At 42.3% G+C, this 23,609-nt stretch overlaps 1 protein-coding gene across 4 annotated transcripts; it reads right to left on the bottom strand.

Annotated features, from left to right (window-relative positions):
* Positions 1 to 1,009: 1,009 nt before the first annotated feature.
* YTHDF2 (YTH N6-methyladenosine RNA binding protein F2) lies at positions 1,010 to 22,602 on the bottom strand. Of its 4 annotated transcripts, XM_079989079.1 has the most exons (7): positions 22,332 to 22,602; positions 21,926 to 21,950; positions 20,234 to 20,313; positions 18,785 to 18,913; positions 12,058 to 13,644; positions 4,750 to 4,782; positions 1,010 to 1,893 (listed from the first exon to the last, which is right to left on the bottom strand). In XM_079989079.1, exons 1-7 carry the CDS (start codon positions 22,356 to 22,358, stop codon positions 1,870 to 1,872), a joined length of 1,905 nt encoding a protein of 634 aa, XP_079845205.1. In that variant the 5' UTR covers positions 22,359 to 22,602; the 3' UTR covers positions 1,010 to 1,869. The 4 variants fall into 4 exon arrangements, with proteins under 4 accessions (XP_079845205.1, XP_079845206.1, XP_079845207.1 ...); XM_079989080.1 differs by lacking the exon at positions 4,750 to 4,782 and having other exon boundaries at positions 22,332 to 22,600; XM_079989081.1 differs by lacking the exon at positions 18,785 to 18,913 and having other exon boundaries at positions 22,332 to 22,600.
* Positions 22,603 to 23,609: the final 1,007 nt, after the last annotated feature.

Below are 23,609 nucleotides of genomic sequence, written 5' to 3'. Positions count from 1 at the left end.
CATTTTTTTGTTCCTTTAATTTTGAAAACTGAACATCTAGGTGGCCACATTCTCTCCCACCACTCGCAGCCCTTCAATTGCAAGGTCTCATGTGATAAGTGTCCCCTTTTATTCTAGCTCAATTACCCATTGTTGAGACCTGTTTATATAGCACTTTGAGCAGAATAGTCTATAACCTGTGAGTTCATTTCTGTTAAATTGCTATTGACTTGGTCAAATTTCTGCAAATATTTGCATGAACAGTCATGCATATATTGTTGGAAGGGTCTTTTAGACATGTAACCTGAGCCAATCGACTGCATGGAACAGAAGTTTGGGCTAATGGGAAAAGAGGAAATGTTGTTTGTCTAGACAAAAAGCTTACAGAGGTCACATTAGTACTAATCACAAGCTCTCAACACAATTTTACAGCCTCGGTCGTATTTGGCCTGAACTTTTGTCATTATTTCTGTTGTATCATCTCTATCCTAATCAAGTCCCTTTGTCCTTCATCCCCTACTGCAACTTACTTAAACAAGTATTACTTAATCCTAGCATTGTTCTACTTGTCAATTTGGTCCAGCTGCAATATGCTAACAATGAACCTCAGCAATTCAGGTAACGCTTCAAACTTGGGATAGCTTTCCCCGCCCGGAAAACAAGAGTTCACTTACGTAGGCAGAAATGCCCCATACCACCAAACAAATCATCCCCCAATATCAAAGAGACCACCACTGTGATGTAAAGCAGGTCTGCAATTACAAACACCTGGTCTGTAAAAGGAGACCTCATAAATGCTACTTGCTTTAGAGTAGGGGTCACCTTTGGTGTTAAGATAATAGTCAGGCAGCAACTCCCTGAGAAGTGAATTCTTAAAAGAGAAAGACCAGAACTAGCCAATGAACTAGAGGCTGGAAAGCCTCACTGAAGTTCATCACACCCGCTTTTATTCCTCATATTGAAGCTTCTCGTTGCTGTGCACAAGTGCTAAAGCAGTGGCCTACGGACTAAAAACTAAGGGGCCAAAAAGTGATGCTCAACAGGATCTCATGTTTATTATTGAGAAGTGATTAATGGTGAAAGAAAGGCAGCGCCCATTCCTCATTGGCTTAACAAGAAAACTGAAGAAACATTCACTACACAGTTTACAATATTTTTCTTCCAAAATTAATGTTCCTGTAAACAAACAAGTTTTTACCACTGTTCTCAGCCTTCAAATCAAATCAAGCCAGACTTAATCTGTAATCCATATAATGCACAAGAACAGAACATTTCTTAGGACTCTTCGTATTTGACTTTGAGAGAAAATGAACCACCCCTCAGACACGACCTTGCCGACAGATTCCATTCAAATCTTCTAGGCATAAAAAATCAAATTCTTCATAAAATTCCTCTTCCAGTCCATGGAAAAAATGTTATTTATTCCACTTTCCATGGTAGATGTCCAAAAGAAAGTCACAACTCGGTGTTCCAAGTGCAAATGTCAAAAAAAAACAGAGGGAAGAGAGGTTTAGAAGGCCAGGAAACCAGGGAAGCGGCAGGTTTAAAAATTAGAGAAAAAGGCATATGCCACTTGCGGACTTTAAAATCCGATCAACATAGTAAAAAGACAAAAAAACAAAGCGTATGCTCTGAAATCACAACCAAAGCCAAAAGAAAGGGGACAGTTTTCACCTCTACTCTACCTAGAAGGGTTTTTTTTGTTTTTGTTTTTAAGTCCTATGTCTCTTGTGAAATTCCAATACTTTTTTTAAAACTGTAAGTTTATAAGAGTTTGTATGAAGTCAATGAAACAAGTTCTAATTTTCTCTGGTGTAGTTTTTCATCCTTTCTGAAAGATATCCATGTTGCAGCATGTCTGCTGCAGTCTCTGTGGAAGGGCTCAGCATTTTACTTGACACGGCCTTGACGTTCCTGCAGGAGAGAGAGACAGAAAGGCGGCGGTTAGTGGCACGGCAGTTTTGTAAAACTTTTAATAGTATTATTTTCACTGCTGAATAGGTTAATGACTTAGGATGAGAGTCATTCTGTGGATATTCAGCTGAGCTGAGCTACCTCCTCATATTCCAAATATACCAGACAGCACCTGCTTTGTGCACATTTTAATCCCTAAAACATCTTTTGAAGCAAGCTAGTCTGTATCATGAAAAACATTCACTTGGGTCTGCGTCCTCCTAGAGACCCCAATATTTCTAACAATCAGCAAATTTTTGGACCTTAACTAGATCAGGGTAGGCACGTGGCTCCCTCTAGATGTTGTGGACCACAACTCCAGTCATCCCTGACCATTGATCATGCTGGCTAGTACTGATGGGAGTTGTCATTCACAACACCTGGAGAGCACAATGTTGGCTACCCCAGAACCAGATAGTGGTAATTTCTGTTTCTTCTTCCTCTTTTACATTGTGAAAAAATTAGTAAACAAGTGGCAATGCAATAGTTGGTATAAAGTGTGCTATCAACACACCAACTGAAAACTAAGCTATGAAGGCATAAAGCTCTCCAGAGGTGATGGCAACTGAAAACACAACACTCCCACTCAAAAGGTGTCAGGATAGAATTTAGCTGCATTCCATTCCATTTATGTGAACAAACTATATGTAATCATGCTGTACCTTCCATTTACCTGATCATTTTATAATTTAACCGCTAAAAGCAGAAAGTTCATGTGGTCTGAACCTATATATTGCAGGACACTCAGCATGCATCCCATCTAAAAGATGAAGGCTAAGCTGCTAACTAGCAGCACTTCAGGAAGAGTGCAAAGAAATCCCTTTACTATTCAGGCATAACTGATCCCTTCAGGCTACTGAGAACATCATGTCAGCTGGTTATCACATGTTTGATACCAAGGCAGGGATGCCAACAGAGCAGACTCTGCTCCCATATAAATCTAAAGGAATGCAGAGACAAGCTTTAAGTTACATACTAATGCAAAGCTCCTTAATGGAAATTGTACTGATGCTTTAAGTTTGTACTCCATCACAGAAGTTTGCCTGGACACTTTGCTGAACTATGCTAGACTTTTGATAGGCCAGCCTATTCAATAGGCCATATCCCCATTTTTTCATTAACTTTCTAGATGGTCTTGGCAAAGTTGTAAGAAAAGAAAAGCTCTGCTGGGTCAAACTATAAGCCTATCTTATCCACCATGTCATTCCCTTTGTGGCCAACCAGATTACCATAGGGAAACCCCAATTGTCTCTTTTACTCCTCTGTCAAACAGGAATGTGAAAGACAGGACTATAATCTATGGGGAAAGGCTATTAATTCCACTTTCCCTTAAGGCTATTGATGAAACACAGGAACAACCCAATGCAGGAAAAAACAATCTAGGACTCAGCCCTCAACACTGTCAGAAGAGGATGACCGAAGAGGTAATGCTGCAAGATGTTATCTATCACAGAGTAAGTAGAAGAGCAGACACAGGTTACATGGGAAGACCAACTGGCTTGGGACAAAATTTGGAATTTTACTTATCGGCAAGAAAATTACTTCTCCAGAGCAAAAAGCAAATGTAAGGTAAAGTACATCCTTTCTGATCTCAATGGATCACAGCTGCAACTGAGTAAGATATCCTTCCATAATTTATCCAGTGTTGTCTTTTGTCTTGGAAATCGTATCAGGTATACTATTCCAGAATGTTTCCTTTAGAACATCCTGCATGTAGACATTCCTGATCTAATTCCATCTCACAACACCCTGCTGCAGCCTTCCCCAACCTGGTGCCATCCAGATGTTTTGAACTCCAACTTTTATCAGCTCCAGCCAGCAGGTCAGGGATTATGGGAGTTGTGGTCCAAAATATCTGAAGAACACCAGGACACCAGAAAAAGACTGCTTTAGAGGGTATACAGTGTGGCGAAGATGCAACGCCTGGTTTTAAGACTAAAACAGTGTAATCCTCTAGCTAGTTGCAAGTTAACATAATTTAGTTGAGAGATTTGTGCCATAGTTTAGGAAATGTATGAAGGTGAATCAACAGGAAGCTTGATTTAAATGATGTTAGCTTTTTTCACATTTAATATACTGGAAAATTTGTGGAAGGAGGTTAAAAACAATAACAACAGTAATAACCATAAACTGTTTTTTCTTTTTGCTAATTTTAATTAATCAATCTTGCCTGAGAGCCCAACAACATTCTTTCTTAATCTTGTTTCAGAGACAAGTGAAAATGTTTTATTTTACCAGGTGTTAGGGATTTTACTGAAAGTGTGTTTTTGTTTTAACCGCTTTATTAAAATTTTTCTGCAATTTTATGCATTACATTTTTAAATTGTTTAATTCATGGTAACCTAGTTTGGGACTGTGTTAAAACATGGTACAGAAAAGTGGTCCTATATAAAAAGGTATCCAGAGTCTTCAAGGGAAACATCACAAACAACACTTTAGGTTGTATCCAAGTAAGTCCCACTCAGAGGAGACCCATTTAAATTAATGAAACTAAGCAAGTAATATCCATTAACTTCAGTGGGTATACTTCTGAGTAGGACAAGCACTGAACACAAACCACGGGATTATTGCAACCTAGCTGTAATCCAGAATTCAAGATCTATGGCCAAGCTCTGCCTATCTAGTCCTGGAGGTGATGCCCTCTACCGCTTGATTCCCACAACCATGTGTTTTCTACAAATTGAGTGTAGTTACTATAAACACCAAAGCCAATCTGAAACTTCTATAATGCATTAGCTATCTAACACAGCATTTCAAATACTATATAAGAATTTAGCTTCTGACAGATTTATCACCATACAAATTATATAGATTTACCATAATTTGAATGAAGTCATCGTTGTACAGCACCTAGAAAGCAATTAATGCTATTAGCTTTCATTGCACTGATAATAGCCTTGAAAACAAATGCTAGGGGCAAATCATCTGTCATATTCCCAAACCTGCTGCTTTATGCATATGAAAGTTCTCTCTTCTGGAAGAAGAACGTATGTACACTATCAATGCAAACAAAGCAATGGACTAGGGGCCCAACTAAGATGTTGTATGTAAATGTATGTAAAATTCTCGTCAGCCATCTTGTCCCAATAGCTACACTCTTCAGCTTGTTCTATGTAAAAATTCAACTATGCTTAGGTCACTGGAATCATGCTTTCACGTTGCATGTTTCTCCTCTCCTATGTTCCAATTCACTCCCCACTTCCGGCAAACCACGGTGTGTCAGCATATCCAAAACTGAACAAACTGATTTATGCAACTATACTATGGTTACACAAAGCAGAGGTGCCCTCCTTCACTTTGAATCAGGAAATCTGAGTGTGCAAGAGGAATAGGGAACATGGGAACTTGAGACACAGCTCCATCAGCCAAACCATGGTTTGCAAATTGCTTAATAGCCAATGGCTTGTGTCCAAAACACATTTGCTCAAGCATCTAAGCAGAAGTGCTTTTCAAGACAGCCCTCAAGATTTTGTCAACTTCACCAACCCATGACATATGCTAAAGTGTTTGATGGGACAAACCCTCACAAGCAGCTTTGATTTGCCTTCAAAAGAAGTGCTTTCCACTTTTGCAAATACAACTTTGTACACAAGGGAATGCATTGTGAGCCAATGGCATGGCAGTTATCATAATGTAGAACAGGGATGGGAAAAATCTGATAGCCACATTCTTTCATAGATCTTTTCAAGGGCTGCATGCATGGCACAAGGAAGGAACAAGGAACTAGAGACAAAAGGAGGCAGCACAGTGGATGTGACTTTTCTGCTTGTGTAGTAGGCTACATTCTTGCCAGGGAAAAGCCAGAGGTTTTTATATGACCACGTGTTTATCCCACATGCTCATCTCTACATCCACTGTCCAGGCAAGAAAGAGACATTATCAAAGTTCAACAACACATGCTAGCCACAGACACCCAAAGAAGGCATGAAGCAGCACAAGTTGGGGGGGGGAGCAGGCTGAAGAGGGGAGTAGCCAAAGAGAAAGCATCAAGGGCCAACCAGAGAAGCCTGGAGGGCCACATTCAGTCCCCGGGCATGAGGCTTCCAACCCTGACTGAGTACATTACACCAAACTCCTAACTAAAATGGCAGTGATGCTTCTTAACAAATCCTAGTAAGATACCTTCAAAACAACCTTTCAGAAACAACAGAGTACGGAAACTTTTTGCAACTTTATTTCAGGAAGCAAAAACGTGACAGACATGAGGTGCTATTTAGAGATGCTTTTAAGAATTGGTAGCATTAATACACTTTGAAGTCATATCAGAAGTTAGAATGAATAGTGTCTCACAAACTATTTTAATTACGTATTGTACAAATACTGACTATGCTTTGGGCACTGAGTTAATGGCAGGGGGTGGGGAGGTAAGGAGAAAGACCTATAAGGAACTGAAGGTTGCGTCAATGCTGCGCCAATTGAGTTCCACTGGTGCAATAGCATTTTCCTTTTCTCTCCTTCACACATGCGCCCCAAAAAACTGCTCTGGAAGGTCCCCCAAATCTCCAGCACTGATTTTGAGGGTGAACAGGGGACTGGAAGGAACAGGAGAGGAAGAAGAGGTTGCATTGTGCCAACAGAGCTGCAGGACTCTTACAAAATAGGTAAATGACATTTTCTGCATTTGTATCCTACTCAATCAACATGGATATAGATTACTCTATTTTATCCTCACAAATAACCTTCTGTGTTGGATTAGGGTAAGCCAAAATTACCCAGCTCCTATCAGCCCCAGCCAGCATGGGCAAATGTTCAGAGGCACTAGGAAATGGAGTGCAACACCTGGAACGCACCAGACAGTGGAAGGAAAAGCTGGGCTAAGAGAAAGCAACTGCCCCAAGGCCATCCAGTGAGTTTCAAGGCGGGTCTCCCCTGCAGCCTACTCTAACCACTGCCTCATGCTGGCTCTCTTAAGTTATTTTCATCTGTGAAATTCTGCACCGTGGCCATCATGCTCATATTTCTCTTACCATGTTTTTCTGTGTATTAGACAAGGTTTTTTGACTCAAAAATCATGTTAAAAAACTGGGGTCATCCAATACACAGATAGTAGCATGAGGGGCAGAAGCAGGAGCACAACTTCCCCCAATGCCACAGTGTGCAGGAAACAATCTAGGGAGTATTTCCTGCCCGCAGCTGCATGGGTGGGAGGAGAAACAACAACTCTGGGCCATCTCCCCTCATTTTCTTTAAATTGAGTCGCTAAAAATAGGGGGGTCTTATACATGGGGGCATCTTATAGACTGAAAAATACGGTATCTTCACTCGTTTTTAAAGAAATGTTTTTAAAACAATCACAGGAACATAGGAAATTGCCTGATATTGAGTCAAACCACTGGTTCATCTATTTCAGTATTGTCTACCCTGACATGCAGTAGCTCTCCAGGGTTTCAGACAGAAGACATTTCCAGACCTAACTGAAAATGCTGGACTTGTTGATGCTCTGTCACTGAGCTATGGCCTTTCCCCCATATGAAGGCAACTAGCCCTCTGTTAGCAACTTGCCAAAATTTACTTTCAAATCCAAGCCTGTAGAATTAGGTACACACAAAAAACAGAGAATATTCTAAGGGGATCTGGTAAGGAGATTGAGGCACTTGCTAGTGTTATTACCCCAACTGAAATTTAAGTACTGGCAAAATCAGGAAAAGTAGTGATGAGCTTTCTGAACCCTAATGCTGCAAACCAGGCTTCATCACAGGATTCTGAAATATAGTTTGCCTGCTTATTGTTCAAACCATCCTGCTGCAAGAAGGAACAGCAAGTCTAGCTTGGCTATGGCTCTGACTCAAGGGCAAAGTTCAAGCCCCTTAAATCTAGTCCCAAATAGAGGCCAGAGCAACTGGCTTGAGGACTAAGAACAGTGTTCAAATGACAGAGGTATAGGAGTGTCTTTAAGCCACAAGCTCCCCTCTGACTCCACTTTTGTTACAATCAATCATCTCTTCTAAACACACTAGCTTTGGGAGCAGCACAAAAGAAAAAGGGAGCAAATCTGAACACTCTGAATCAGAGCAAAGCAAATGTGTAAGTCACTGAATGCTCAACAACCAAGTTCCAAGTGCTCGGGTATAGTATTCATAGAATGTGACTACTCAGTGATTTACATTTCTGATATTTTTGGAGGAATGGAGCTCCCTTATGTGAAAGGTGGTATCCACAGTCCATAGTTCCCCACTTAGTGATCACCAGACCAGGGAATTTACAGTTTTTCTATACTTGCTTGAATCAAGTTCTGAGCACTCATTTTTGTGGGGTTGGGGTTGTGTTTTTGTTTTTTTATTTATCCTGCTATTTTATTGATTATAACTATCAATAACCATAGAACAGAGAAGGCTTTCTTCCTTAAGTATGAATGGGAGACAGGCCTCTTGAAAGGAGTATTCTCCAAATAACTCTCTAAGGAAAAAATGCTCGCCTAAATAGCTGCTGAGGCTATCAGAGGTGAGCGAGTCTCCAAGTGATTATGCCCACTCCTCTGGGCTTCTCACCCTCACAGTGTTTCTCTAACTTGAGCCTCCAGGTGTTGCTGGACTACAACTCCCATCATCCCTGACCACAACTTCCTGATGGGAGTTGTAGTCCAAAAACAGCTGAAGACCTATGTTTGAGAAACATTACTCTGAGATATGCAGAGAGAACTCTGGACAGCCAAAAACAAAAAAATGCCATTGCAGAATGCAAATCTTTAGACAAATTCTTAAAGCTCTAAACAGTATGTACAGTATGTACTTTGCTTACATAGTCCAGAGCTCTAAAAAAGATGAACAAATATTTTCTATCAACAATGGAGTACTGTGGCACATTAAAAGCTTACCAATTTCACTGAGATTTACTTCCAAGTAGGTCATGTTAGGCAGAGATGGCCAACTGGCAGCCGATGATCCTGATACTGCATGTGACCACAGTTCAGTAGTGCAGATCATGCTTTGCATGCAGCAGGTCCTAGGCTCAATGTCTGACACCTCCAGTTAAAGGATCATGTTGCAGGTTATGGGGAAGACCATCTGCCTGAGACCCTGGAGAGCTACAGGCGGAGTAGACAAATGTTCTAACTTGCAGCTTCCCAGGTTCCTATGATCCAATTTTATCCATCCTGAGAACATTTTCATAAGGATGTGGTAAAACATTAAGAGCTTCTCTCACCATGACTTCTGAAACTATTTTTTAAGAGATGTTCCACTCATTACAGCTTTCTATTGGTTTTACATATGATGTCTCAGATATGCAAGACTGCAAGGAACTCAAAAATGTTTCACACTTGCTGCCAGGTGGTGCTTTATTATAGAACCTGATCACTCATAAAGAAGTTGGTTGTGTAGCAAAATATACCTCTGCCCCCCAGAAACTGCTTGGAACAACAAGTGGTTCATAAGAATACAAAAAACAGCTGCTCTTGCCTGGGTTTAAGACTGTACAGTCAAAACTCGGTTGTCGAACATAATCCGTTCCGTAAGCCCGTTCAGCTTCTGAAACGTTTGACAACTGAGGCACGGCTTCTGATTGGCTGCAAAAGTTTCTTGCACTCAAGCGGAAGCAGTGTTGGACGTTCGGCTTCCGAAAAACTTCAAAAACCGGAACACTTACTTATGGGTTTTCAGCGTTTGGTAGCCAAAACGTTCAACAACAGAGGAGTTTGGGAACAGAGGTTTGACTGTATCCCTACATTCTGACTGCTGTTAGGGTGCTACAGTTTCACAGAATATTGTTATAAATCTAAAGCCCCTTGAAAATACAAGTTTTCCCAATATTACCATGTCAAAGTAGCACTGGAGGAGTTACAGTATTAGGTGGATCCCCAACCAATGAAATTAACTGTAGCTTTAAAAAGTTACACATCAGGCAAATTGAAGTGTTGATCTTTCAAAGAGCAGGGATGGAGAATCTCTTACCATCTTCCTGCCAACTGTCAAGACAGCAAGCTCTTTGAAAAACGACCTCTGTTACAAATGACAGTGGACAATAAGCCTTATGCCACTTTACAGGTGCCTGGACAACTTAGATGGGGAAGTTCTTCTCCAGAAGCCAACAGAACAGGCTACAGAGGATGACATGCACCACTTCTGCTTAAAACCATTACTACATTCCATTAAAAGTGAAAGTCAGCTCCCACTTAAAGAGTTTCTGCCTATTCATGGCTAGGGTCAGAGTCTCATAACATGGAGCACACATCCAAAACTGATATGCTAAACACTGAACTATTACAAACCAAACCACTTTTAATGTACTTCTCAGACGGTGGCAGTCTTATATAAAACAAATGTACAGGCTTTTTTAAAAAAATCACTTTGCTTAGACAATACTAGGGACACAATAATACTGTTTTTACTTGTCCATTTGAGGGCCCACTGATCTAACTCCAAGGAGGAACAAAAGGCAACTCATGGAGCTTTTAACTTAAAAGCATGCTTTTCCAGCAGTGTATCAGCTTTTAACATTGTCCGCATTGCTGTTAATACATAAGCTGAATTTTAACAAAAGTACTGCCATTTTTAAAAGGAGTGCCTGAAACCATCAAGTACCCACTGGACTTGAAAGAATTAATATACTTGTACTACTCTGCCATTCTTCCTTCCTGCACCTTCTTTGAAGTTCTACAAACCATAAACATAAGCACCTCCAAGGTCTATTTTGCCCACTTAGTTTTGCTTCCTTGCTCATTGCATTTTTACAACATAGGTGCCTCATAAGCCACTGTTATAAAAATGATGGAGGTCATATTTCAGTCTTTAAAAAAACAACACCCTTCAAGGTTCGCGAAGTAACCTGAGACCCATAGGTGGTTGTGCACATTAACCTTTCCCATGCAACATTTTTTAAAGAAAGTGTGCCCTATTATTACTCAATCAATTTATAATCTGCCCTTCACCATGAGGTCCTAGGGTAGGTTACAACCATTTCTTCATCATCAGGGCCAGAAAACCTGCACTTATGTATACCAAAAGGAGGAGCAAACACTTATGCTGGTTTACAGTGGCATACATTTGGAATTATGCAATTATGCTAGTCCATACATGCATCTGGTGAAGGGAGTCTATCTTGTGAAGAGTTTAGGGCATAATAAATGTGTTAGTCTTTGAGATGTCACAGGATTTGTTTTAGTGTTAATGCTGTCATTCCACGTGTTTCTGATCCAGCAAAGGAGATAGGGAGGAAAATCTTTTATTTCCCCTTCAGTCCTCCAACCCAGGGTGGCAAGCAGAACAACAGCACTGGATTTCATCCTTACTCTGTACCAGGAATTGGGCACCTGCAGCCCTCCAAATGTTGTTGGGACTACCCATCAGCCCCAGCTGGCTCAGCCAACAGACAAAGATTATGAGAGCTGGAGTCAAACAATATCTGGAGGGCCAGAGATTCCCCATTCCTGATGTATATAAAGTATCTTTCAAAGACCTACATAAGAAAACGAATGCAACTGGCTTCCGATGCCCAACAGAGGTATGGACTTGTGTTCCTAAAAAGGCAATCCTCATGTCATATGACATGCCTCTTTTGAAACAGTGAAGTTTCATAAGCAGTTTGATATGAAATAAGGGCCTTCTATTCAGAAGTCAAGTATTCCACCAGATGTCATCTCAATGCCTTGGACATGCCCAAAGTAGGTGTTTGGATCCTGCCCTATGTTTCTACTTCCCATTTATTAGCATCTTCTCACCAACCACCCAAGAAGCAAAACTTTCCTCAGCATATCTTTTAGAGATGTCAAGTTAATTTTATTGCTCAAGTCAAAAGACCATAGCTATAGAAATACAAATTGCAAGTACAAAATGGGGAAATCATATTAAACGTTTTGGCCAAAAACAAAAATGCAGTCACACTTTTCACTGAAGATCAACAATCTGATCTTCATTAAAGTCACACATGAATAAGACTGCAAGAACCCTCATCTAGCCCTTTCACTGTGTGTCAGTGGAAAGAGGCCTATTTGAAGTTTGCTAACAGTATTCCAATATAATGTATTTGTATGCTACACAAGCTTCTCAATAAATGTTTACACAGCAATGACACCCCCTTCAAACTCACTTATAAGGAGGAGGCCATGGTCAACTTTATCTCATATAATCACACCTAATTCCTCCCCTTTGTTTCTACTCCCTACCAAATCCTGGCAGTTTGGCAAGTTACCTTTTTCACATTTTCCTCCTCCTCCTGGCGTTTCTCATAGTGTGAGAAGTCATCAAAGATGGAAGTGGTGTGCTTGTAAGTAGCAATGATTTTCAGCACCTGCTTAGCCTTTTCCAGAGGAACCTCCTGAGTGTCCCTGGAGTTGGTCACTGGTTTATTCTCATTGTTCTCTAGGCGAATGTGCCGCAGTTGGCTGTTGGGAACGTCCTTCACAAAAATCCACCGGACATCAAAGCGTCCCTTCCATTTGTCCTGGGACCACACGCCTGCGCATGTGTTGTAGTCCACAGCAGATTTCATTTCTGCAACTCCGCAGAAATGACCACTGCCATTGACACTGAAAAGTAAGTAAACAGGACCTTTTCCATTCATGGAGCGGTAAGCAGCATCCAGTCTCTTATTACCATGCTCTGTACTGCACCAGATGTTATATTTAATGGAACGGTGGATATCATCCTCAGAGTAACTCTTGATAATGAAAACCCGACCATGTTTCGGGTTCCAGTCAAAATCCTTAGGGTTATAGTTGTTGATGGACCTCAACTTCTCCAAGACTGGGTGTGGCTCCGAAGGGGCAGAACCAGAAGTGGTCTGAGACTGTCCAACTGCACTACCATCCACTCCATTCTGGCCAAACCCATTGCCACGGTTACGAGGTGCAACCCAGCGGGCAGGCTGAGCTGCCTGTTGCTGCACTGGCAGCTGAGTTGGTTGGGGTGGTGGAGGTGGCAGGGGTTGTGGCTGTTGTCCAGCGGAAGGCTGCACAGCTGGAGGGCTGTTACTCATTTGCTGACCCATCGGTTGGGGAGATATTTGGGTTGGTGGTTGACCAATATTCTGAACTAAAGCCTGGGAAGCATTTTTTGTCACTGGCCCTTTGTTATCCCAAGTTCCAATATCCATGTTATGTTTTATGGGAGGTGGTGGAAGACTTGTCCCTGCAATGCCATTCTTGGTCTTCAACTTGGGTTGCTGTTTTGCAGGTTTGCTGGCAATATCAGCCCAGGATGCTGGCTTTGGAGGAGCAATGGTAGCTGGAGGCAAGCTATTGGAAGCTACAATATTGCTGGCAATAGACCCACTGCCAACAGCAGAGCCAACAACTTTTGGGACGTTGCTTGCTACATCAGTGCTGCCTAGCTTCAAAGCTGCCATCCCTTGGTCAATGGTATTCATGCCAGGTGCCTTATTCAGGGTCTCACTAGCAAAAGCAGACTGTCCATCAATCATGGCTCCACCCAATGAGCTTGGTGCATAAGCATAGTTGCTACTATATCCAGAACTTTGAGTTGATTGCCCCTGAGAACTGTTATTGCCCCAAGCTGAGAAGTCAATTCCACTTGGAAAAAAGTTAAAGCCATGCTGTCCAAGAAATGGTGTGCTGCCAAGGGCCCCTGGCTGTCCAAACATGGCATCTGGGAGAAAGTGAGGTTCTCCATTGCTTATCTGTCCATAAGATGTTAAGTAGGGCATTGGTGGATCACCCCCTGTAGACCAAGCAGCTTCACCCAAAGAGTAGGAGAATCCAATGGATGGACTGTAGTAATTCGGCATATAGGAATCAGACATTGCAGTGTACGCGTTGTTCTGGAAGAGAAAAGCAAGAACTGAACAGTTAAATGAATAGCACATTGCAGCATGAAACAATATATGCTTTCCACAGACCTTTCCCCCACAAGGCAAGCCTATTTACTGAAACCTGTGGCTAACACTGAACACTTTTGTCAAGTTGCTTTGAGACTTTTTATTGTACAAAGCACTGACAAATGAAATAAAATTAAAAATAAGCTACAGTGGCACCTTGGGTTAAGTGCTTAATTCGTTCCGGAGGTCCGTTCTTAACCTGAAACTGTTCTTAACCTGAAGTACCACTTTAGCTAAAGGGGCCTCCCACTGCCGCCGTAGCACAATTTCTGTTCTCATCCTGAGGCAAAGTTCTTAACCCGAGGTACTATTTCTGGGTTAGAAGAGTCTGTAACCTGAAGCATATGTAACCCGAGGTACCACTGTAATGGTTTTAAAGTATCAGTGAAAATTGGATCATTCTGCATTTTACCTTAAACCACAAAGATATTCCAAAATGTTCCCACTTGTCTAGCACATGTGGTGTTTGCACTTCTTACCTATATTGTGTGTTAGCAGGATATACACTAAGATCAGCTGGTCATACTACCCATTTAAAGCATTCAATTGTTACTCTTCTCAGACCACTGTACTAAAAGTAATCACAATTAAGGCTAAGTAAATTGATGAGTGCAGCAGGCACCATTGATACAATCAAAGGTTGTTGGCATATTGATACCAGTGAAGAACAGAAAGCAATTAACAGGTTTCAAATTATGACTATTACATGGTTACCAGGCTGATAAGACTTAATACTTCCTTACAAAGGCACTTGGAGGTTTTATTACACTCAAAATTTATATATTTAACAAAATTTATATAAGTAACTACTTCAAACAAAAATGAAAAAGTGAAGGGAGGGCTCAGTTCTTGCAACTCTTTTTTTCTTTCTAAATAATTTGGTGCAGTTTAAACTTACATGCATTTGGGCTCAGAAAACATTAGGATCCAAAGTAGCTCACACATTTGAAAGTATCTGGTTGGCGCTTCACAAAGCACTAGCACATTAATGCCTTTAGCCCAAGACATTATCAAGATCAGTATTTACCACTGATAAAGAGTTCTGACCAGGTTGTATTTTAACTGTGTTCTTTCTACTTGAGTGTGGGTTGAAAACTCACGACAATTTCAAATTTAAAAATCCAAATAAAGTTCAGAATAGTTTTTAATTATGTGTTTATTATTTGAAATTGTTAAGTTGTTTCTGGGGTTTATACCCAGAGTCTCTGCCAATAACTAAGAATTAACCTTACATTGCACCCTACTCTACCAATAAGAAAGGATAATGCATTTTCTATGATCTACCAGTAAGTATAAAATTTAAAGAAATGTAGACAAAACACACTCTCCAGTTAGTGGGCACATTTAGAGTTCCCTCTGTACAAGCCATAATAAGATGTGCACAGCTGTTGGACAGCACCCATGAATTTTTGTATGTCTCTTGATCTTCCATCAAGAAGCCCAAAGTAGTGAGGCAGACTAGGTTGAGATACTAAGTAATTTGCCTAAAGCTTCATCTTGTTCTAGAATGCAAGATCATAGGTGAAAGTTATTTGATCACTCAGCTACAATATAAGTTGTCGACCCCACAGCAGAAGAAACATTCCTTCTTGATAAAGTGTTCTCATTTAAACATCTCTCAGCCCATTTTACTTGTTCAGCAGACCCACATAAGGTGAGAACAGCAACAAGCTATGAAAGGATATAATCTTTGTCTCTGGACCTACAAGATTGAGTAGTTTTGTATTTGACAAGTCTCAGATTTCAAAGCCATTTAAACCAAGACCCTCTTCATGTATTTTGCTGTGTAGTCTGAGTAGATTATAAGACTGGGCACAGGACACCCAGCTCAAGGGAACACCTTACAGTGTCACTCTACACCTGGGAGCCAGCCCAACACTCTGCAGCAACTGGTGAGTTGCCCAAAGGGCTTTTGGAGACCAGGGAGAAGCTCCCTGCAGGAAGCATAGGATAGATTCAACTAATGAAGTAAAAACATTCAGATACATTGGGAAAAGGGCCATGGCTATGCTTCATAAGCCAACAAACAGTTTCCAGAGGCTGCAGCAAGGATTCCTCCCTTGTCATCAGTAAGGTAGGACCTGTAATTCATCCCCCTATCCACGAAAGACACAGACACCTTACAGAGGATGTGCCATGAATGCTGCAACTTATATTTATTGGTTTCAAATAGAATACAAGCTGTGATGGAGGGCAAGGGGATCATACACTTCTGAATGTGTGAGAAGAAACTTTGCAGGTGGTGGAAAGAACTGCCTGATTTATGCCAAGCAAGGAGACCACACCTGCTAAAATTATTAATACCCGACTGCCTCTTTAGCACCATGTGCACAGCGGAAGAACATATGCAGTTCTGCACATACAACCTTATGGTTTCTAGAAATAATATTAAGTTATGAGCAGTTCAAAAAGTAAGTGGCATCTCTGCCTTGTGCAGCTGCATTGTAGATCACTGAAGTGCAATCTTCCGCTCACAGCACTAACCTTTAGACTGGCATAGGATTAGGTTGCAAAGGTACTATAGCACAGATAGGAAACCTATGACCCTCCAGATTTTGTTCAGCTACAACAGCTTCCCAATCATGCTGGCTGGGGCTGACAGGAGTCCAATAGCATCTGGAGAGACACAGGTCGCCCATACCTGTACTGTAAGCAAGAAAGTTCTCATTCATTCACAATAATTCTGTGATGTATGCTCATCAATGGCCAATGTCATAATATCTGTACCATAACTGCTGCTACTAAAAGAATGAAAAGTTGGCAAATTCAACCTCTCTCTGCTTCAGGAACCTACATGGCATTTAAGTGTTGACTTAGACCCAAACATAACATTAAAGGCAAATCATGGCTGTCACAAACCCACAACTCCCTAATGCTTTAGGATAATGTCTTGTATCCAATGCTAGTACTACTCAGACTGGACCCATTGAAAATAATAACCACGATGAAGTTCAGTTTGTTAAATATGGCATGATAATGTTCAGTTTACCCACTACAAAACTTTGTATCACAGGTGTGATGTGTGGCAGGAGTAGCAACTGATTATGTCTCATCACTCCACATTGTTAAAGTTTTTTTAAAATATCATCAAGAAGTGAGGTGGGGAGGGGCGGCAGACAACAAGCATGTCTGCTTCTTTTGAGAGCACTCATGGTGATTCTCATGTCCAGTTTGGGCTTCCCTACCCGCCAGTTTCAAATAGGACATAACACAGTCACCGTAGAAGCAGGAAAACCAACTGTGGTTTCTTTCAGATAACTGAACTGATCAAAGAGTGAGAAAAGGAAGAATCTGACATGCTAAGAGAGTGAAAATTTGAAACTAAGGGTTGTATCCAACTAAGTTCAACTCAGAGAAGACCCATTGAAATTTGTGGTCATAAGTTAGTTATGCACATTAACTTCAATGGGTCAATTTTGATTAGCACTAACTTTGGGCGCAGCCCTAAGCCTTTCAAAGGATGAACTTGTGACCTGCAAGTCTCTGTCATTAAATTGAAATATCAGTTACCAGCATGACATCACATTAAATAATCATTGCAAAATGTTACTTCTGTAAGCTCTTTTGAGGCTATGCATTTGAGATGTACTCCAGGAACCAAACAGCTCCCCCAAGGACCAACTGCTTTAACAGTGTAAACATATCTCTCAAGCCTGCCAGAAGTCTTCCTTTTAATGCCAGCAAATAAACAGGCATTAATGGCATAACTAAGCATACTGCTGCACACAAAAACCATGAATTTTTAAATCTTAATTGAAGTTAATCAAGAATATGTTCCACCACCACCTAAAGATTAAGGATGTAAACTGATAGCACTGGGCTCACTGTATGCTGGATGTGCTCCACTTCACAAAACACTGACACTGGTCCAGTTCACCCACACCCAAATTTATTGCAGAACCGGGGGCGGGGGTAGGCACATAAAAACCCCTCATTGATCTTGATCAGGGCTCAGCAACCTTTTTCAGCCGAATTCCTATGCCCCAGAGATGCATTTTAAATAAAAGGACACATTCTACTCATGTAAAAACATGCTGTGGGCCAGATTGAGAAGGCGATTGAGCCGCATCCGGCCCACGGACCTTAGGTTGCCTACCCCTGATCTTGATAGTGAACTGTCATTGAACTGCCCCAAATGCAAAACTGACCACAATAATCACCCACTACTTAACAAAATCTCTCTTGTTTACAGAAGACCTACTACTTAAGAAACTGAAGAGCTGAAGAGTACAAAGATGACATTCCATATCTAGATGACATTCCATATCTAGCAATGCAAACTTTCTAAGGCGAAGACTAAGTATTATAATGTAACAACCAAGGCCCAGTTAATGAAGTGGTAAAACCAAGGTTCCCTACATCCAAAGGCATAGTTATCTCAAGCCTACCAATATTAGGTTGACATCTACTTCACAAATAAAGCAATGCTTTAATTTGGAGTTTAAAAGTTAGCATCTAGGGGCTTCCTCTCATCTTGATTGACTTTTTGTTGGCATCGTCTACCAGTTGTGAGGGGTGTGGTGATAGGAACCCAGGCGCAAGTAACACCCATGTGCACATTTTTTTTATTAACGAAACACTGGGCAATGATCAGGGTAGAGGGGATCAGTGTTAAGCAAAATCAAATGAGATTTAAGACTGTCCAGGACTCTGCTCTGCTTGAAAGCACCCTGGATAACTCCAGCCAGTTGTCACAGGCTGCCAAATAGATCCATTTTCCTATCACTTTAGATGCATCCAGATGACTGTTTTCTGGGACTGCCACTCTAATGTTCAATCATGTCCAGTAGGAAAACTGTTTTTGAGCCCCCAAATCTAATTATTTTTCACCATGGCACAAATAAGTAATTGCAACATACTGTGCTCTGGAAGAACAGATCACATGGTTTTGCTATCACTACTACAAGGCCTGTAAGATATTTACACAATTACTCAAAAATTTCCATTCATTCCTGGCAGGGAATTCCTGAAGCACTAAGAACCACCCAGCTCCCTGTAAACTTCCAGGCATCACAGGATTCCACCCTCTACTATTTAACATGTATATATAACATAAGGCCACTAAGCAAGATCAAGTGAAGACCTGGCATGAGGTGTCATAAGTACGCTGGTAACACCCAGCTCTTTTCTTTTCATCCGACCAAGGTCCTGTAGTCAGTTTACTTGATATCCAGGGTAAGTGGGGAACGGGATGCAGACAAGCCAACTGGAGCTGAAGCCAATAAAAGTGAGGTAATGATGAGTAGCAGACCTTTGATTGCAGGAAAATAGGAACATCCAGCATGTATGGGGGGTGGTCTGCCCTGGGTTCCTCAGGTTTACATGCATGGAATGTTCTTATATCTGTTCATACAGCTGTAGCTTCAGTGGCATGAACACTTTTCACAAAGTTATCAGCAGAAAAGGCAGCTGCCCCTTCTTATCAATTCAGAATTGAAAGTCACCTGTTGTGCCTTTGCAACTTTGAATGTTTTTGCAATGTTTTTTGAATGCTACTGCAATGTTTTTACCTGCCTACAGCTAGTCTTGACACATTAGTGATTGGGAACACATTAAAACATGATTCAAGAGGCAATGGTCTTCTGGGAACAATTCAAGATACTCATGTATCCAGGATGCACTGAACAGCTTGTGGCTACTTTAATCCTGTCACAAACTCAAAGACTGACTAGATGTGCCTACATGATCATGCTAAATGTGCACTGGAATACACTATGGCATGCGGTAATGTATTATTGGACAACGATGGAATTCTCTCCCAGCAGATCCCAGCCACAGTGTGAACCTAAACACCTTCCAGAAGTAGGGAGAATAAGGACTGTCTTTAAGTAGTCAAAATGAAACTGTTATTAAGGTTTAGCTCTCATCTAAATCAGAAGACTGAATCTAACTAAAGTACAAGCACCCCTCCTTTCACACACAAATATACTGCTGGTGAAGATAAAAAAGGTAAGTGTTCTAAATGAAATCTCCTAGAACTAAGTCATCCTGTACTCTGATTTATTCTACAATTCTAAGCACATTTACTTCAAAGCAAGTCCCAGTGAAATCAATGGCACTTTATAGTTTAGCTAATTGCAGAATTTCAAGCATAGAATTTAGGATGTAAGTGTGCTGAGGATTGTGGCCTTGGTCCACTAAAGAGGCTTAAACGATTTATACAGATAAAAACAGAGATAGAAGTTTATATGTAGTCTACACTTCCTTTAGGAAGCTGAAAGAAGTTTGCACCGGGACCCATGTTAAGGAGAACTGGGTGAGGAGTTGGGGGGGATTATTTACTTAATGCTAGGTTTGCAACATTTATAAGCATTGTTCAGCTAACACTCAGTTGTTACCACATGCTGCACTGCATATTTCCATATAAATTACATATGAGTATCTATATAGCATTGCCAGTTCAGTCAGCCGTTAGTTAACTGTACAATGTCAAGCCCAAAAGGCATCCTGAAAGCTAGATAGCAGAAAAGGAAACAATTACTAATAATGCACCCCACCCATTAAACAAATAGGTACGTTTTCTATCACTCACCGGTCTGGCCTGAGGACTCAAATAAGGTTCAATATCATCATCATTTAATCCATCTTTCTGATGCACCGATCCATTTTGCACTAAAAACAAATGTATAACAAGCATTATTCAATACCAATATAGTTTATTCTATCTTGTCTAAAAACCACACCCTGTGACCTAGAAAGTCTTGCCACCTGATCCCTATTTCTGCACATAGAAAATGAAATATGTCAATTTTCCTTCTGTTTCAATTCTGCCCCCTTCCACTGTAAAGGTTGGGGAACTAAAGGGCAAATCACTCCCTGTATATGCTGCCATTATCAAACACACAACTGAACTCTCTTTACACTGTTTACAGCTACATGAGCCACAAAAAGCATCTTTTAGCTTTACATTTAAACTTAGTTAAGGAGCAACTTCATTAATAGGAACTTTCCCCTTTGAGCAGCCCATCTCATATGCACAAGCATTTCAAAGTGAGGCAGGGAGAAACACAGGTACAGGCTTTGGCAGAATTTTGTTCTGCAACTGGAACCCATGAAATGATCCCCTTAACTTTTTTAACATTACAAACTATTCTCATTTATATGGCCTTTTAAAGCTTCTCTCCTTTATGTTCACCTTAAAAGATCTGTAGAAACTTAATGAGTCCATTCCTTCTCCTGTAGCCTGAATATTCAGGCAAACCACCAATCTCCAGTTATTCACTGCCACCAATTTTGCTTACAGGATCTCCTCCTGAAAAAGCTGTCAAAGGGCCCTTTTCTGAGCTGTTATCTTCATATTGCAATCCAAGGATAACCAATGGGGCAGTTTCCAGATGTTGCTAGACTACAACTCCCATCATACCTGACCACTGCCCATGCATGCTGGAGAATTAGGGTCCAACAACATCCGGATGGCACCACAATTACTACCCCAGCAGTAAGCCATACATTATCTCTTTATTAAAACTTGCTGTGTTTGTGTGTTGTTGTTTTTTGGTTTTGCTTTGAGGGTGGGTGAAGCCTAGAGAAAATGGGAACATGCAATACCCCCTCAGTCCACTAACATAAACTGGCTACTGCCACCTTTTAATGTGCACTGCACCCTCTTAACTATGACTCACTTCTGCAATTAGCTCAAAACGTTAATTTCCAAGCACCCAGCTCCTTGCTCTGCCGAATTAAAGAGCCCATTAAATACTTCACACTTTCCCTCTTAACCAGGGATAACTCGTCACTCTCATCTCAATCAACTAATTTGGGATTCCCTTACACCACACACACACACACATATATATATATAGCTCGAACGAAGTTTTAAACCGTAAGGCAATGACGACTTCCTCCAGTTTTTCCCCCCAATGGGGCATCATTGCTTACGGGAAAACACGCTGCATTCCTCCCTGCCACGTTCTGTTTCATTTTATTTCTCAAAAGTCACACGGATACGTATGTGTGTTGCCCATGCGGCAACCCACGCTACGGTTTCCTGGAGAGACGGCGGCACGGCAGGAACTCGCCTCACCTGCATGCCTTTCAGGAAACAAGAGGTCCGATCGAAAAATGGGACGGGAGGCGTCCCTCCCTTATCCTCCATGAACGGAAAACGCGCTATCTTTCCTCCACTCACACTCCCCCCACCCCCAAAAAAGGAAAACACCACCTCCCAGGCCACCCCTCCTGGATCTCTCCCGGTCCCGCCACGGCGGCTGGTCCCTCAACTCACCTTTGGTGCCTTGGCCCTTAGGTCTCTGCAGCGGCGGCGGCGAGGAGAAAAAGAGAAAGAAAGGGAAACATAAGGTGATGAGGCAAAAAGAGGAGGAACCCGAACCCCGAGTCCGACGGAGACGCGAAGGAAGGGAAGAGCCGGAGAGCAAGACCTAGGCCTCTCCGCCTGCCTCGGGGAGGCTTCGGCGGGAGGAAGGCCGGGCCCTGCTTGACGGCGGGGGTTCGTTTGAAACGGGAGCGACGCGAGGAGAGGAGGGAGGGCGCGCGGGGCCTCCTGGCTGCCCGTTTATGCTCCCCCCACCACAGCCGCCCGGTAGGCCCGAAGCCGGGGCCTTTCCCAGCGCGGCACCTCCAGCTCCCCGCCGCCGCCGCCGCCAGCCAGTTTCACCCCCCACCCCGGTTACCTGCTCCAAGAGGCTGCTGGCCGACATGGCTCCGTGCGGCGGCGTCTGGCGGCGGCCTCGTTCCGAGGTGAGCTGCGCCGGTGAGGCGAGGGGGGGCCCGGGGGGGAAGCGAAGGGGCGGGGGCGGTAGTGGTGGCGGAGACCGCGGCGGCTTTGTCCGGGGAGCGAGGAGGAGGAGGAGGAGGAGACACACCGCGCGGCTCGCTCTCGGCTTCCTGGCGGACTCTGACTGGCTCGCCCCGCCCGCGGCTCCGCCCGCTTCTCGCCTCGACGCTCTAGCCCCCGTCCCTCTACCACAACAACCCCCACTCTCTATGGTCCGCCCCCGCGCGCGCGCACGCATGCGCGCACTCGGCGAGGGTTGGGTGTCACGCGGTAAAGGGAGCGCTAGGTGAGAGACCGCGCTGGGGGGTGGGAGAGGGGAAGATGCGGGGGCAGAGACAAGCATGATGGGTAAATGTGTTGAACCGCTCTGGGAAAGGGGTGGGGCGATGGAGGAGGAGGAGGGAGAGTTGTCACTAGCGCCCCCTTCCGGAAAGGTGCTGTAAGTTTTATAATATGTATAAAAATGCAGCCAAGGAAGACGGGGGAGGCTGTTAATTTATTGAAAGGGGGCCTATGCCTTTAACAACCTTCGCTGCTTTTTTATTATATTTTTAATAAAACGCGCACACACACGCACAGCCAGGGGCGTACCGGGGGGCAGTAAAAAAAATAGAAATACTTAACTGACCAATCAAGTCAGTTCTGTCCCCCCAACCAAAAATCCTGGCTTTGCCCATGTATATAGCTTAAGGCCCTAGCAGATGCAGGTGGCATCGTGCACAGCAGTTTGCAACTGGAGCCTAGGCTTTTCTCCGGAGTCATGTAGTTGTAAAGTTGGAAAGGATGCCCCAAGGCTCATCTAGTCCATTCCCTGCTCAGGAGAATAGTGAAGACTGCAGCAGAAATAATAAATGAAAAAATTGGGATGCTGCCCCAAATTCCCTCACAGGAAATTACAATGCAAACTCCTGTGATTTTACAGGTCAATGGGTGTTGCAAACAGATTTTTCTTTTCCTGAAGCAAATTAACATGGATATGAACACTAACCTTCTGTTAGTTTTCCAGAAGTGACTTTTACATCTTGTGAAATACCACATAAACCTTGGAAATTATCAGGTAAGGAAACTTTGGGGAAACAGAATAAAGTGCTGTCTGAATGCAGCCCTAAACGGATGTTATAAGAATTTTAAGGTCTTATAAATACAAAATAGATGTTCATAAATGTACCAAGCA

This window comes from Podarcis cretensis (genome assembly GCF_951804945.1).
Source record: "Podarcis cretensis genome assembly, chromosome: 8".
In the NCBI taxonomy this organism is placed as follows: domain Eukaryota; kingdom Metazoa; phylum Chordata; class Lepidosauria; order Squamata; family Lacertidae; genus Podarcis; species Podarcis cretensis.
Note: the sequence above shows the minus strand (reverse complement) of the source record. Positions and strands in the feature narration are given on the sequence as shown.

Coding starts and splice junctions, on each gene's coding strand:
- YTHDF2 (XM_079989079.1), bottom strand. CDS start 22,358: ATGTCGGCCAGCAGCCTCTTGGAGCAG. Junction 13,645..18,784: donor CTTATGACACCTCATGCCAG/GTCTTCACTTGA, acceptor TTTCTCTTCCAG/AACAACGCGTACACTGCAAT. Junction 1,894..4,749: donor ATGACTTCATTCAAATTATG/GTAAATCTATAT, acceptor TCTCTCCTGCAG/GAACGTCAAGGCCGTGTCAA.